General features: G+C 37.5%; 1 protein-coding gene across 1 annotated transcript in view; it reads right to left on the bottom strand.

Annotated features, from left to right (window-relative positions):
• KIF13A (kinesin family member 13A) overlaps positions 1-17,053 on the bottom strand; it is a 112,541-nt gene that overhangs the window by 57,017 nt on the left and 38,471 nt on the right. Inside the window, exons 2-3 of the mRNA XM_026842326.1 lie at positions 14,764-14,776; positions 7,298-7,358 (exon numbers count right to left, since the gene is read on the bottom strand). Coding sequence (XP_026698127.1) covers positions 7,298-7,358; positions 14,764-14,776 — 74 coding nt within the window. The remainder of the gene's footprint in view (positions 1-7,297; positions 7,359-14,763; positions 14,777-17,053) is intronic.

Here is a 17,053-nt window from a genome sequence, read left to right as displayed (position 1 = left end):
GGGGGGGGAACAAAAAAACTAAGAAAGGTGAAATGAATAACTCAATCTCTCAGAAAGTCACTCTGAGCAGGAAACTGACCCTACAATCTTTCCATCAGCTCTTAGGACTGAATATTTTCACAAGAGCATTCTGACATGCTCCTGACATTCTTCCATAAACGTATAAACAAAGATAATAAACATTTATTTTTAGCAATAAAATAGCACTAAAGATATTGAAGATTTCCACATCCGAAATGGTATCTGTGACATACCTGAAAGCTAAAAGGAATCCTCCTCTCAGGTTTACATTTTTAACCTACATATATTCCTGGAACTTTCAAATGCCACACTTGTGCTATTACCATGCATCAAGAGCATTTAGTATGGGCACTTTGAAACTAAAATGTTTTTTCACATGTTCTCTACCTACTAAAATGACTATGTATTTCAATGGCAAAGATAAAAAACAAAATAAAGGTAGCAAAGTGTGGCATTGCACATGTTAACAGTGGCTATTAAATTAATAAGTCTAAAATAAAACCTGCACATTATCTACCCACAGAGCTGCATGTGAAAATCTAAGTTGGAATCTCTGAGCCAACCTAAATTAACAAAACATTTAAATTTGGAAAATATGTAAGATAAAAAAAGTCCCTGAAAATCTAAAGATAAATACATACCCCGACATGCAAAAATACAACACGCATTTTCAGAATGAGGTATTTGTATCTCTATGTTCCTTCCCCTTCTCTTCCTCCAAAACAGCCCCTTACAGTTTCTGAAGCTCCAATTGGGAGAACTGATTTGACAGTGTTCCTATGGAAAGCTACACACTGCAGAGAAACCCTGGGATCTGTTCTCACAATCTGCAAAACAAAGCTGTTTACAAATAAAGTTTAAACATTCTCAAGTTTGCTAGACTGGTGACAGCTGACAAAAGAGAGGGAAGAAAAGGGAGGGGAGGAAAAAGGGCCACACCCTTTACAAGAAGACTCCCTTTTAAAAAGGTAGTTAATAGTTACTGTCTTTCTTAAAATCTGCTCATTTAGTGACAAACACATTCAAGATGTACTGTAACAAAAATTAATTTCAGTGTCTAGTTTTTAGGTGTCTAGTATTTCTAGTTCACAACTTAAATAGGGATAACTGTCTTGTATTAGCACAGATTCATTCAGCCAGGACATGACTCCCAATGTTATAACACATTGGGGCCATTCCTAAAACCCCCTACCTTATACAGCAAAAATAACAAAATACAGCAATACAAAAATAACAATATACAGCAAAAATACTTGGTTCTAGCTATGTGCAACACTGAAAAATCAAGTCTCTTTACCGCTTAATCTCTAACACAGAACTTTTAAATATGCAAATCTTGACAGCAGTAAATTGCAGTTGGTTCCATGATATAATAGTTAAAATAAAACTTGTTCTGTGGAGATCAGAATTACTAATGTTCTCCTATAGTTTTAAAAGAATATCTCAAACATGGGAAGAGAGATGCCTATGGCTCACCTTAGCAAGAACCTAAAAGCACAAGAGCTAGCATCATCTAACTGCTGCAGCCTAACACAACAGTAGTGACAAAGTACTGCAGTCTTTAATGTTCAAAGCCTTAATTCACTAAAACATCTCCAGTGCTTCAAATCAGGTGTTGGAACACGCTGAAACATTTTAAGTGCCTGACCCATAAAGTGCTAAAACCACACTGAACAACTAAGTTTCCCCCAAAATGTACATGTCAGGTGTCAGCTGTGTGACACAAAATTAAGTCCTACATTCTATTAGAATCTCCTCAAAAAAAAAAAAAAAAAAAAAAATAAGAAAGGAGTGTCTCCTATGTAACAGCTTAAATGTTAGTCAGAACTTCACATAGACACTCGTGTCTGATCAAAATCCACAACTTAATCTCTCATGAGGGTAGAAGCATACAGTTCTTTAAGCAAACTGCCTGGTTTGTTTCCTTTTAAAAGTCAGTGAAAGATGAGTAGTCAAGCGTACATCCTATAGAATTAAAGCTTAGCCCAAATTCAGGTGTTTAAGCTTTCAGGACAGTGCAGTCTGCAGAAACACAGAGATGAGATTTTAGACCAAAAGTGATGCAGCTTAGGGTATTTTAAGAAAAAAATCACACACAAGTTGATACAGCATGTGGTCCTTAGAATGGACCTGCCTAAGTGCTAAGGTAGTTATTTATATCATCTCTTCAATCCTTCCCAAACTGAAGGGTTTCTTTCCTTCCTTTTAAAAATCCACTTCATGGCAGACCTCAATAGGCTCTTACTGTTGTCTAGGCTTGTAAAAAGAATTGTTTGTTCTCGTCTCTGAGAATTTCTCAATGTTCTCTTCTTCACCAAAATTCCAAGCTGTTTTTTGTCTCTGTGAGCTGTTCAAGGCAAGTAGATATGTCCTTCTACATGAACTGACTCTTGACCCATTCAAATCGAGAAACAAATGGTAATAAGCTATTCTGCTTACTCTCCCTCCTCAAAAAAAAAAAAAAAAAATCTATTTCATTGACCTATCTTTGGGTTTCATTTTGTTGTTTGGGTTTTTTTTCTTTCTGACTAGAGGTTCATATTCTCACTAAATACCCAACTATGTGTTTCACAATTAAATCATCAGAAAAAAGGTGCAGGAGCTAGTCTGTGATGATCAGCAGAAACCCAGAGGTTTGTAATCACTTCCTTGCTTGGAACAACACAGCCACAAATTGTTTGGAAACACACAGTATCAGTATTCAGAATAATCCTCCCTCTACCTGCTAACTGGTTGGATTTATGAAAAAAACCCAAAATCAAGCCCCCCCAAAAGACCAACCAAAAAATCCACTCACTTTAACAGAGATTAGAAACACTGCATTTTCAGTCTTAAGAGCAATTCAGAGGGGGGTCTGCATCTTGCATTCTCTAAGATGGGATATCCACCTCTTGCAGTATCTGAAGTCAAAGCACCACTTTCTCATATGTCTTGTAAGGAGCTTACTCCTCTTCTGTGTTCCAGACTCCCTGCTGTCTTTATGAGAGATACAGTCCTGAAAGGACAGCTGCAAAGGTGTCCTCAATGTTTTTCGTCACACGAAGGTTACCTTAACTATTTCTGTTAGTGATAGTGCTGGATCATTCTAGAATTTTACAGCCCAATTTGTACTTCAGTGAGAAAAAAAATGCTAAAAAAGCAATTCTGCTACTAACAGCAACAATCCCAGTGTTTTCAAATGCTGGAAAGAACGTAACTTTCAAACTGGAATAAGATCCCTTATACTTCCTGAATATGAGTTAAGAAAATTAGTATGTAGAAAATAAGCCTTACGTTCAGCCAAAAAAGTTGAAGATATCTCACTGAGTAAATTTAGTGTAAGAGTAAGAGATAGCTAAGTCCCATTTCAGGGTCAGCCCCACACCCCCACAGCCTGAAAATTGTTACTAGTTACCCACATGATTAAGTTTATCCAAACAAGAATCTCACTCTTGTGCAAACAATAAATGCCAGTAGTGTTGTAGATCAATTAGCAAAGTGAAAAACAAAACCAGCCCATACGTGATAGCTTTAAGAATCCTGTGACAAATATGCATTTCAAGGAGAGCACAAACTTTGGCTTTGTTGGCAAACACAGAAAGTAACAGGGAAGACATATATACATAAGTCAACGCAGAGTTCAGATGGATGTTGTCTGTGGTGCACACCATTCTGTGGGTTTTCCAATGTCCCACACATCAATTGACAAAATCTTTAATATAATATGATATACACAATAGATCTATTCAATGTAATGCAAGATAAGCATGTTCTGGTATTGCAGAGAGCAACAACTGATAGAGTAGCCTAGTACTTGAGAATTTCTTGTTAAACCTTTCATTGTCACATCTTCCACTTTATTTCTGTGATGCAGAAAAAGGGGGTTTTCAAGTAATTAAATCTGTCTCACGTAACTTTTTTCTTTCAAGAATTTTACTTAAGCTTGAAGCTCATATATATATATATATTACATTTATAAGCACTCTAAACTTAGCTTTTGAGCTTTATGTGTTTCCTTTTAATTGTGTAACTAATCATTGCTTTTGCCAATGACATGAAACTTGCACATCCACATGGAGTTACTTTGGGCAGGGAGTATTTAATGCATCTGTCTAGCTTCAGAATCCACACTCATTCTGTAGTCCAGCATTCCACCAAGAAATTACAGTTTAGCTCAAAAACAGGCTGTCAGAATCATCTAGGACAATAGGGGTTCCACAAGGCAAAGGAATTATCAAAAACCCCAAACAAAACCAGTTATCGTCTTTTTTGTTTAGTACAGTAATTTAGGCCAAGCTGTGAAAAAGATTTAGGGCACCTTAATACTACAAATAGATAAAAACTGAAATCTTCCCATCTTGGCATTGTGTTTGTTGGCTCTAAACCAAGAAATGCTACTGTAGTATAGGACAGGATCAATCCATGCACAGGTAAGTGAACAAGCCAACAACCCAGTAATTTTCCCCTGAAACAGTTTTGTTGTTTTTTGTTTTGTTTTGTTTTTTAATACTCTGCCAAATTCATTATGTCCTAGAACATGAAGGCTGTAAGTCACAAGTTAACTTCAAGACCATAAAAAAATTTAAAAAGAAAAAAAAACAAAAAACAACAAAAAAAACCCCAAACAAACAAAAAAAAAACCAAAACAAAAACAGTGAAAGCATTGGTTTTTTAATATGCAAGTCACATTCTCACTATATTTCTGAAAAAAAAAAAAGAAAGAAAGAAAGAAAGAAAAAAACCCCTCACACCAAAACCCAAGGAAAACAGTTTTGGGCTTTTCCCCCACCAGGAACATTATCTGGAATGGGGAAAAAAAACCACCTTATAGCTTTCCAGCCAGTAAGAAAACTCGAGATGCAGGTGACATCTTCCTAGAGTCCAGCCCAACAAGAGGTTCACCTGCATACAGGTAATAAAGCTTCAGTTCTCAGATAAGACAAATTCAATGACAACTTCTGAAATAAGCTGTAAAAATCTAGTTTTGACCCAAATTAAAATTAAATAGATTTAGAACCCGACCAAATTCACCAGAAGATGGGTTAAACCAAGACAAAAACAAGTTAACTGGTTAGGGGAGTTTCTCTGGTCTATCTCTTAGAATCACAGAGTCATTCAGTTTGGAAAAGACTCTTGGGACCATGGAGTCCAACCATCAGCCCTACTCTACAAAGTTCCCCCCTACACCATATCCCCCAGCATCTCATCCAAATGACTCAAACACATCCAGGGATGGGGACTCCACCACCTCCCTGGGCAGCATATTCCACTGTCTGACCACTCTTTCTGTGAAAATTTTTTTTCTAATGTCCAGTCTAAACCTCCCCTGTTAGAATTTAAAGCCGTTCCCCCTTGTTCTGTCACTATTCACCTGTGAGAAGAGACCAGCACCAACCTCTCCACAATGTCCTTTCAGGTAGCTGTAGAGAGTGATGAGGTCTCCCCTCAGCCTTCTCTTCCTCAAATGAACAGTCCCAGCTCCTTCAATCACTCCTCACAGGATTTATTCTCCAGGCCCTTCACCAGCTTCGTTGCCCTCCTCTGCACTTGCTCCAGCACCTCGATATCTCTCGTATTGAGGTGCCCAAAACTGGACACAATACTCCAGGTGTGGCCTCACCAGTGCAGAGTACAGGGGGACTATCACTTCCCTATTTCTGCTGGTCACACTGTTCCTAATACAAGCCAGGATGCTGTTGGCTTTCTTGGCCACCTGGGCACACTGCCGGCTCATGTTCAGCTGCTTGTCAGTTAGAACCCCCAGATCCTTCTCTTCCAGACAGCTCTCCAGCCACACCTCCCCAAGCCTGTAGCCATGCATGGGGTGGTTGTGGCCCAAGTGCAGGACCTGGCACTTGGCCTTGTTGAAGTTCATCCCGTTAACACTGACCCACTGATCCAATCTATCCAAGTCTCTCTGTAGAGCCTCCCTGTCCTCATGCAGATCGACACTCCCACTTAACTTGGTGTCATCTGCAAATTTACTGATGATGCACTCTGTGTCCTTATCAAGATCATCAGTGAAGATGTTGAACAGAAATGGTCCCAACACCGAGCCCTGAGGAACACCACTTGTGATTGGCCGCCAGCTGGATTTAGCTCCATCGACCACCACTCTCTGGGACCGTCCAGCCAGCCAGTGCTTGATCCAGCAAACCATGTCTTCTCTACACGTAAGTTAGTACCATGGTGCACACAACTGATGCAGCTCCCACCTGCACGCTGGAGGCACATGGGGTCAAGGTCTGGGTGTGCACCACCACCTCCTTCATTTAAAAGAAAAGGAGGCATTCAGGCAAAAAAAAAGAGGTGCTGCATGCTCCAATGGCTCTACCAGCCTGAACTATGAATATTGTCCCAGTGTACCTGGTCAGTGCAAACAGTTACTAAAGATGAACCCACACAGAACTTTTTTTCCTCCAGAAACCAATCTTTGCTCAGGCAAGTAAAAAATACAGCAGAATCTATGATCAAGTACAAACCCTAAGATTTGGGATTTGATACTAGGGGCTATAGCAGTAGCACATAACGCAAGTATATGATAGTTCATTTATTAGACCACTGATCTCAAACTTTGAGCTAACTAACCTTATCAACCTTAAAGACTTCTTATGGGCCACAAAACTTCATAATATGAATATCTAAAACTGAATGGGGTTTTTTTTCTCCTTTCCATGGATCACAGCCAAGAAATTCCAGTGTTCAGAAGTCTCTCTATCAAAACAAGTCCTTTTGTAAAGTACAAATATATTAATACACAAATCCAAGTGGGTTTCCAATCTTGCCTGTATTATCAAGTTTTTGGGAGGAAAGAGTCAGAAAGCTGATTGCTCAGAAACATTAAGGGTCTGAACAATCAGACTAGGAATGACTTGAAAGACCTGAAATAACCACACTATCTGAGAACATGCTTTATTCTTCTACTGTGCACAGGAACACAGAGCACTGAAAATGCACATAATCATTACCAGCATTAGTCACCGATGCAGAACAGAAAGCTTATTTTACGTGACAGAAACAATCCTCACAAAAGGTTCTTCCAAGGGTTGGAAGAAGAACACTATAGCTTCAATGTAAAAGCATCCCTCCTGAACAGTGTACCGGGTACCTTAAAGCTTGCGTTCTTTCCAAACTGAGGCACTAGCACTCACATGACTCAATCCCAGTAAAAATGAGGTCTGCTTCTGTGAAGTCACTCAAGCATCACAGTACAAAATGCAAAAAATACTCCAAAAAAGCACAAGCTTTCATGTGTTCCTAAATTATATACACTGTCAAATGCATAAAAATAGTTTACCTGCATATTTTGTGGTGTTTGATTCATCCATGGACCAGAAGCAGTGATCAAAGGCAAACACCTGTAGAAGCACATAAAAAGACAAATTAGGAACTCTGGCTACAAGATGTTTTTCTTAAAGCAGTACAAATCCATGACTTCAATTGCAGTCAGGCTCTGCTGTTTCTATGGATCCTAAATCAGAACTGTAAAAAGGCTTCATCAGCAGGAATACTTTTAGGAAATCTTGAGAGTTGCAGAACTGCAATACTTTTCTATCTGTATTACACACAATACAAAATACTGCTTACTGTATCCTTTAACACAGACTTCAAAACACAGACAAAACCTAGTAATTAGCTCCACTCTTCTCCAGGCACTAATGCTGGCAAAAGTTTCTGCCAACAGTAATGAAATAGCACCAAAGGGACTCAATATACAGAACTTGGCAAGATGATTTTTTAGCAGACATCAGTCACACAAGACACACAAAAGTTTTACCACGGGTTGGACTTGTAATGCTCAAAGAAGAGCATTACAAGCCTTAAGGAGCAAGTAAGTAGTATCAGATTACCTGCCTAAACTAAGAGCACAGAACTGGATCTCTGTAGAGGAAGCTCAAAAACTACAAATCGAAAATGTAGCTCTACTCGACAAACAAGCTATCAGAGCCTGCTCTAATGAAAAGACTTAATAAACACCTCAGTCAAGAGTTCCAGTCTTGTAGAAATTGAATGAGATTCAATATTGTGCTCAGTGGTCTTGTAGACCTGTAACAGTGTCCTGCAAAAGCACTTACACTGGGCTTTGAGTCAAGTTACTTTTTCTGCACATCTGAGAACATCGTGGTATAGACATTTAACACTGTTGACAACTTTATATTGCCACAAACACACCTTAACCTGCAGTTTGTCTTCCACATTTTACCATGGTAAACTGACCGTGGATGAGTTACTTACATAGATTCTATTTATTATTTTCTTTTGGGGTCCCAAGAGATGGGGGAGGGGTAAAGCCAAACAGCCTCCTTTATTAAAACTTTGCCTGGGCCACGATTTTCTTAGCCTAGTCTTCCAACACCTGATCTCCTTAGTGAGACAAACCATGCAGGTCAATGTAGAGCAAGATCCACAGGCTCTATTAGAAGAAATGCTGAACTCCCTCTGAGACAAACCCTCAAGTGAGGAAGATAACAGAACATTTTGTTTTGGCTTTTCGGGATGTAGAACATCTTAGATTCCCTGTTATTGCAGAATTAACATGCAAGCTATTCTACGAATACATTGTAACCTAACTCTTCCTAAAATGTCTGGTGCTGCAAGTATTTCAAAAGGATAAAACCAGGTAGCCCAGTAACCTCACTTCCTTCTCTTTCCCCCAGCTTAATGCAAACACATCAAATGGCCTGAGAGAAGACTGGAATACCCTTAAAACAGGCAGGCAAACATTTAAAAATTACTTTGATAGGTGATGACAAAAGAGCAACCCTGAACATTCCCAACAACAAATAAACCCAATAATAATAATAACAATAATAATAATAATAATAATAATAATAATAATAATAATAATAATATAACAGGGAGGTCTGAGTCACTGCAGAACAAATAGAAAGACACAACTTAATGAATCAGGACATTCTCTCATGTAACTGAGTCAAAGACGTGGTTTTTCCACTGAATTGCAAACAAAATGCAGCAGTTACTTCATCTTATCTTCAGACCTCCACATAAGTAAGGGGCATTTAAAATTATTTTTGTGCATTTGTTCATTATCTTCAAATCTAATCATAAAGATCTCTCTGTCATCATTAAGAATGCTCTAACCCTTCTCCTAACTTCTACAGCCCAAGAACTACTGTTTCTCTTCTCATATTTCACTTCTACAGAAATTTTCCTCATGGGACTTGATAACAATACCTAATCTCTTGATGATCAAAGAGCGAACAGTTCAATTACAAAAAAACCCCAAAAAACACCACACCAAACAATTGTAAGGATCCAAATCTACCAGACGCCTATTCTTCCCCCTTGAAATTAAGTGTTATATCTGCAGTGAATCACATAGCCCAGATAAAAAGGTTGCCCAGCTACACAAGCTCACATGTAATGACTTAAATGTCAATACGGCAGTACCATAGGCCAGTTTAATCTATTGTTCTATACATTTTCCCCTTGGTTAACATGGAAAATCGTGACAGGATTATTCAGCAACTCCTAATTTAAACACTGATCTTGCAAAGAGACTTTAAAAACTGGAATATGTACTTGCAGTCAAGTGTTTCTTGTAGAAAAGCAGTTTTTATTTGGATTTTTTTTAAAGGTAAAAAATTGGTCAAACTGATTTTTAAAAGTTAAAAAAATATTATGCAATAGGAAGAGAAAAATTCTGTCTCAAGATAAAACAAATGTAAATATAGCAATTTAGTATGTTTTCATACTAAACATAAAAACATAAAAAGTCAGGACATCAACTTAAGTCTATTTATAAAATCTGTTCTGGAAAATTGCCAGATCAACTAACAAGATTACTCAAAAAAGTGTAAATTGCTGGGGCCTGCGCTATCTGCAAAACACAGAGAGCAGCTGCATAAAACTCCCTTCATTAAAACAGGCAGGCAAACATTTAAAAATTACTTTGATAGGTGATGACAAAAAAGCAACCCTGAACATTCCCAACAACAATTTAAGGAAGCACTTAACCAAAGCAATTTTCAGGACAACTCAGACCTTTGGGAAAACAGATTCCAAACGCAAAAATTAACAATATAAGAAATGAAGCGTACAAGAGCAAGAAACTTGGTCCCAATCAGTGAGGTCTTCTGCACGTACATAACGAAGGCATTTTATGGGAAATGCTTGTAGGACAGCATCCCATCTGAAGAGTGACCCTTTTGAACATCTTTTCTGTATGACGATGATTTGCTAGTTTTATATTTTCCTGACCTCCAGTGCAGGAACAGCAGGACATGCAGTCCAAGAGAAGCATGTAAGCATACTAGGGGTCAAGATACAGAACCTATGCTAAGATGAAGAAGAAAAAAACCCTTAAAGTCTCATCCAAGGTGCTCCCTTCCTTCTCCCATCTTCACTGATTATTATTACTTGAAAACAAAAATGGTGGGTATCAGTTTTTTCTTTTGATAGGAGTATGCAGAATAACTTTAATTTTTTCTCCCCAAGATCCATTTCCCTGAAGAAGGTATTAAAGTCCCTGTCAATATGACTATCAAAGCTATCAGAAAGTTCTGTTAATGCTGAAGTCTCAAACTCAATTGTCAGTACTCAAACTGGGCATTACTGGACACTGACAATAAGTTTTTTGCTTTCTGAAGAAAAGGAAAATATTTATAACAAAAATCTATCAACCAACTATATCAAAACTACTATTGAAACATTTGAACAGAGGTATCTGTGACACACAAACAGAACTTCTAAAACTTCAAGTACCCTTTGTGAACTAGTTTTTAACTACATTTTTGGAAAATCTATTCCATTTATGTGTTTCAACATTAAACAGAAAATAATTGCTTTTCTTTTGAAACTCAAAAGTTTAAAATTGCTACCTATATCTCCACTAAGATTTCCTGAACTTTCAGTTATTCTTTTAGGCATTTGGATGAGTATTTCTGCTTTTCTAGTGCTCTGATGTCAACTCCATAGCCACTGTACCAGGAAGCTTAACGTATTTTCAGAAGGTAAGCAAAATGGGAGAACCATGAAAGACAGGTATACACCTACTTCAAGTGTCTGCACATGCTGGCATCCAACCACAAGCAGACATAATTTCATACAGGTGTTGGCCAGTTCTCACAACCAGACCAAAATTATTCTGGGCTTTTAAATTACAGAGAGAACTAACAAACAAACCTCAAAATTTTCTTATTTTTGCAAGATTTTATACCTCATATTTCATCCTAGGATCGAAAAGAGAAAGCTAGATAAAAGGAAGCTGCCAAGAACCTGCAACACTAGGATAGTAGCTTCTAAACCACTTTGAGTGGAGTTAAGGGACCAAGAGGGTGGCTTTTTCCCAGCTCTATTATTCCAGTGTTTTTCACTGGAAAATGAATTTCCAGTATTTTCAGCCTGAGTGGTATGACAGTTGTAAAAACACTTGGACATCACATTTTGGACATCTAGAAACAGCCAAGTAACAGACAGAACTACAAGCAATGCAACATGACTCACCAGGACAGATCTTGCACAATCGGAAGTCCATAGTAAAAATAAGTGTATGAGCTTGAGTACGTATACTTTGTATATTAATTGTAAGAATTTTAACTCTCATAAAAATGGAAAGTTATCAGAAGGAACTAGACAGGAAGCATGAGATCCTGCTTCTACTGCATCCAGAGTCATCATGAGTGTGCACGTTACCCTAGGTAATAGCTACATAGGCCATTTCTAGGTTAGAGAGAATGATACTGGGAGAGTTAATAACGATTAGAAATTAAACAAAAGACTTGTTCTGGTAACCATAAAGTTTAAGTAAAGAAAACATATGGGACTTTGACTCAGTTTTCTTCAGCAAACAGTTACAGCAGTTTAAGACAGATGTTGATTATTGTTTTGCTAAGGAGGCAACTGTAAGTTATGGCTTCCACAGCAAGTTCATGCATCCACCACATCAGTAAAAAATCTGGGGTTTTGTCTGGATTTTACCTGTACTCATGGTTTAAAATGAGATTGCAGATTTTAAAATAGAGGAGCCGTTGTGCCCGACTGCTACACAGGAGTAACTTCTCACAGGATCAGAAAAGACAGCCAAGGGGTATTAATATTTTAAATATCCAAAACAGTATTCTGCAGAACTTATTTTTATTAAAGCCCCTGATCAATGGCTTGAAGAATTAATAATTTTAAGGGTTTATGCATATGAGTATACTTATGTGAACTACTTACAGGTAATAAGTACCATATCCAATATTAACTGCTTGCCAGATTATGCCAAATGACATAATTAGTTTAAAAAGGAGTCTAATTTCACATACATTATTAGCTGTTTTGAAGCCTGATCCTCCATATACACTAGACAGAGTCTGGGGCTTCCAGCATTTAGCAATGCATTATCCAAAGTGACCATAATCACTAACATACTGTCTATGTAGCTACAGAATATAGTAAATGCATAGCTAAATTTAATAGCCATTTCCATCTGACCAATAAATGGGAAATGAATCATTTTGTTTTTACAGGAAAAAAGCTATGCTGAACAGGTGCAGATATCACTCACATGAATCTCAATGAAGCAGTCAGTCTGACATACCTAGGGTAACTTACAGGGCTGCCTGATTGCTAAAAAGAAAAGCAAGGGAGAACTGAGGAAAGGAAATTTTCATTCACAAGGCAGCTGCTCCTACATCCCTATTACAACTGCTGATGCAGATAAGTGATGAATGAGATACATTAGAAAATAGCAAACAAAGCCTACACCAGTAAGTTTAATGTAAATGGCAGCCATTTAAGAACTGACAACACAAAGAAGTTGGTCACTGTATGACAAACACAAGATCTACTACAGGCTTAAATAAGTAGAGACAGAAAATCTGAAGGTGGGCTAGGGCACAGCTCACAAATCTCAGCTCAGAACAGCTGTTTTACCTTTGTCACAAAATTACACCAGAAGCCCAAGATTAGTAATATGCTTAACATGGTAGATGTTTGTAGAAATAGTAAAACACCCTAATATCCTTATATAACTTTTCCTACCACAGCTTCTGAGCTACCAAGTTGAACTGGGATCACAGTTCATCCACAGCTGACAACAAACTAGCTTGTTAAACATCAAGAAATTTCCACTATTTATAAAATTTAACTTGAAAAAAAAAAATCCTCATGTGAAGATCAACTACATACAGTACCCTAAAAACTGTATAAATCATGAAAGATCCAAATTTCATATCACATCTTTACAAACTCACCATCAGTGGAAACAGGCTTTGTAAAAGCCTTCTGACTCAAACTGATAAACATTTCACAAACATCGTAAGTTTTGGCACTATAAAGTTTAAGGATGTTAATGACATCTAACTATACCTAACAATAACATGGCATATATGCATAAGCGTGCAGCTGTTACGTTTTTGTCAAAGAAATGCGAGGCAATAACTAAGTTCTTGCATAATGTTAAGAATAACTTAATCTGCCTGTAATGGAAACAAACGATGTACTACAGAAAATGAAGGCTCTTCTAAAAAAGCTTTTGTGGAATTTCACCAACAGAAAGGAGGCAGCTTTTGGCTTTTAAAATTTTTTTTAACAATGATCAAACTCTTTTGTATTAGATATATTAACTGGGATTGAAATAACAACTTTATTAAATGCTTTCAAAAACTTGGGTCCATCTTAAGAAATCCAATCATTCGGGAGGAAAAATAAATCAGTACAGCATACCATTTTAAACTCGTATGTGTGTTATTCATTTTCACCTGCTGTGACTTTAAATTACATATTTTTGTTTGTTTTTTTCAAATATGATTATTTCAATTCATGTTAAAACAGTTTGTTCAACTCTTCCCTGCCTATTTGGAATAATACTGATAAGTTGTTTTCTTCCTGACACTTATATTAATCAAAACAACAGATGTTTAAATTTTATACATATGCACACATATATAATATAGATGTCTGAACCATAAACTACATCGATATCTATATAAAACAGATACAGATCAATATCCATCCGAACTTCTATTCCCAGAAGGCCTACAGAATGCTCTACTACACCTGCAGAAGTCACATCAGACTTGCATAGTGGTTCTTGAAGATCTGCATATCAAAGAGAATGTAAAATAGAACCTCATTCAGAGCTAACTACAGCTTTCTGATGTAAAAAGTACCATCCAACAGAAAGAACTATCATTACATTGCTGAAAAAAAATATCAACAGCATTTTTCATGTGCTGACAAGATGATGTAGTTCACACAGTCCTTTTACCCTATTGTTGCTTCCAGCCCTGTACCAATACTGTATATGTTATCCCAGTAAGTATGGAACACTCATTCTCCCTCCTTTCCTGTGCATTACAAACACCACAGAGAATCTTTTCTAGGCAAAGTCCAGTGCACTTTGGCCAATTATACACGAATTATTAACTCCCGAATACCATTAAATTACAAACAAGACAGGTTTTTTTTTTTCTCACCTCTTAAAAACAGTAACTTTTATGTAGAATTATGTGCAATTAAATGTTTTGCACACAATACTTACTTATTCTTTCAAATGTTTTTATGAATGCATTAAAATCATGGCTTATCCTGATCACAGCTTTAAGAAGTCACATGGCTTGCCTGCATGTCCGTTGGACTGAAATGTATTCCTCTGGAATTATAAAGTCTTTAACTTACGAGGAACAGATTTTTCTAAAAATGTGTTTTCCTTTATCAAAGCTGTACTGATCACATAGTACTGCAACATGCCCAACACTTCTGCATTGCTCAACATTTCCAAGCAGGTACAAATGCAAAAAGAGAAAAAAGACTTACCTTAGGTGGTTTTCTAGATGATTGCCAAAAAAATCCCCATCAGCAACAATGACGAGCAGTACGAATACACCATTCACATACAGGGAAGGAAGCAAAGAAAAAGAAAAGAAACAAAGTCAGTGTACATCATTACTATAATCTGAACTTTTTTGTAAGCCACAATGTATTTAAGAATAATAGGATCACAAGATATTTATATGATACACCACAGATTTTAAACCAGTAATTACTTAATTACTAATACAGCCCCATATTAAAAAGGAAAATGTCTGATTCTTTATAGGTATGAAAATCTAACATCACTGAGTTCCAGAAGGAAGAGAAGCATCTGTTTTGTCATGATAGTCAAAACACAGCCCATCTTTTGTGGCAAACAGACTGAGCTTGCAAACTGGCAGACCGAGGTGCCATGACAAAGCCCTATTGACTTCAGCAGTGCTACACATGCAAGACCAAGGTAAGAGTCAAACAAATGTTTCTTGGAGACATTACAGAAGTGTGAAGAAAAACAAACCTGTGTCTCCCTTAGAGAGACTGAAAGCCTACACAGAACATAGGAAGCCAACACAAAAACAATACCTTTCACACACAACTCCAACCAGTGCTGTCAGAAATAGAACAGAGATGACAAACCCCCAAACTAAAGACACCAGCTCAGAGTACTTCGACTTGTCCTTAAATGCTCTTATGCTTATGCTGGCAGCCATATGGCCACATAGTAAATTAAATCAGTTTGGGTTTTTTCGGTGGGATTGGTTCCAAGGGAGATCTCTGCCCTGTCTCACTGTGCAGCCCTGTGCTCACTAATGCAAATGCAAGAGAGGAGGTGAAAACACGGTGCAGAACTAGACTTAGAACATTCATGAAAACTACAGCCTTAGGCATAAATTATGTAGTGAAATAAGCCTGAAGTGATATACAGGAGAAATTTCCACTTGCTCTTCATATCAGGAAAAGCAGCATAAAAAAATGTAGATGAAGTGGAAAAAGATAACCAGAATAGGCTAGATACAAAACGGCACAAGCAGAGAATGTAGTAAGGTTTATAAAGCAAGGATATTGATGAAAGGTCTCTATCTACCCAGCAACAGACACACTACACAAAATTCAAAGATATCAGGAGGCTGCAGTCTCAGTGCAGAAACATACAGGACCAAGCCATGCTTTCACGCTACACATGCTAACTCCACCAAGTTGCAGGGTGGGGGGCAGAGGATAACACTGAGCAGTTCTCTTAGCAACCCACAGTACAACGACTCAGCAAAAAAAGCTGAAGAGACACAAATCCACAAACACATCTTACACAATCTTTTCTGCCTACTCTCAGCTCGTACCTTATATGACATGCCTGCCTAAACCAGAAATTACATAGCTGGTACACAGTACTGGTATAATGCAAACACACATTGCCTCTGAGCCAAACCAGTCATTGCAGCTTTACCCTTTCATTAACAGTGGCTACACAGGTTCAGTTTGTAGCTAGCTCATGTCCAGGTGGCTCAGAACTTGTGCAGAATGCCCTCTTATCTAACTGAAAAATACATTGTAGTTGAATATTTTTCACTTTAATCAATTTTGAGATGTGATCAAAGTCCAATGTTATCAGCTTGTCTAGCCAGAGTCCCAACACCAGCTCTAAACTTCCAATTCCTACTTGGAAGAGAAATTCCTATTGAAGAAAGTCATACAAGGTTTTTTGGAAAGCTTTTAAATACACTCATATCTTGAGAAATAATTCCAGAATACATTAGCTTTACTAGGGAATTCCTGATAGAGTGCTATGCAGGTTCAGCAGCAATCCTAAACAGTTTAATTGAAGTAAAAACCAACAGAAAGTGTATCAATCTGTTTTTTTCTGAGATCATTCTTATAACCCTCAACTGGAAAAGGTACAGAACATCACTGAAGTAAACAAATGGTTTAACACATTTCTTAAGATACTTACTTAAGCAATGTAAGCTACTACCTTTTAGGAAGTTTCCTCTTATTTTCCTCCAATGCCCATTTTAAGAAAAACATAATAGTGACTTTTTAAACCACTGGTGGACAGCAGAGCTTCCCAGTTGGAAGCAAGATGTTCATCACATCCCCTGAATTTCAAAGCACAAGGAGCTGCAGCTTCATACCATATGTCACATCCTACTGCTCCAAACTCTTTGGCTATTAAGACCAAACTAGCAACTGCACAAGTCACCTGCTAGCATCATCAACAGCAATATGATCAAAGGCCTCTGGAACAAGTCAGCTATATTGGCTCACAGGTTAGATTTTTTTTTTAAGCTAGCTGGAA

This window comes from Athene cunicularia, assembly GCF_003259725.1.
Source record: "Athene cunicularia isolate RWA chromosome 2 unlocalized genomic scaffold, athCun1 chr2_part1, whole genome shotgun sequence".
NCBI classification, from domain to species: domain Eukaryota; kingdom Metazoa; phylum Chordata; class Aves; order Strigiformes; family Strigidae; genus Athene; species Athene cunicularia.
The sequence above is the reverse complement of the archived record's forward strand: the minus strand, read 5'-3'. Positions and strand labels throughout refer to the sequence as shown.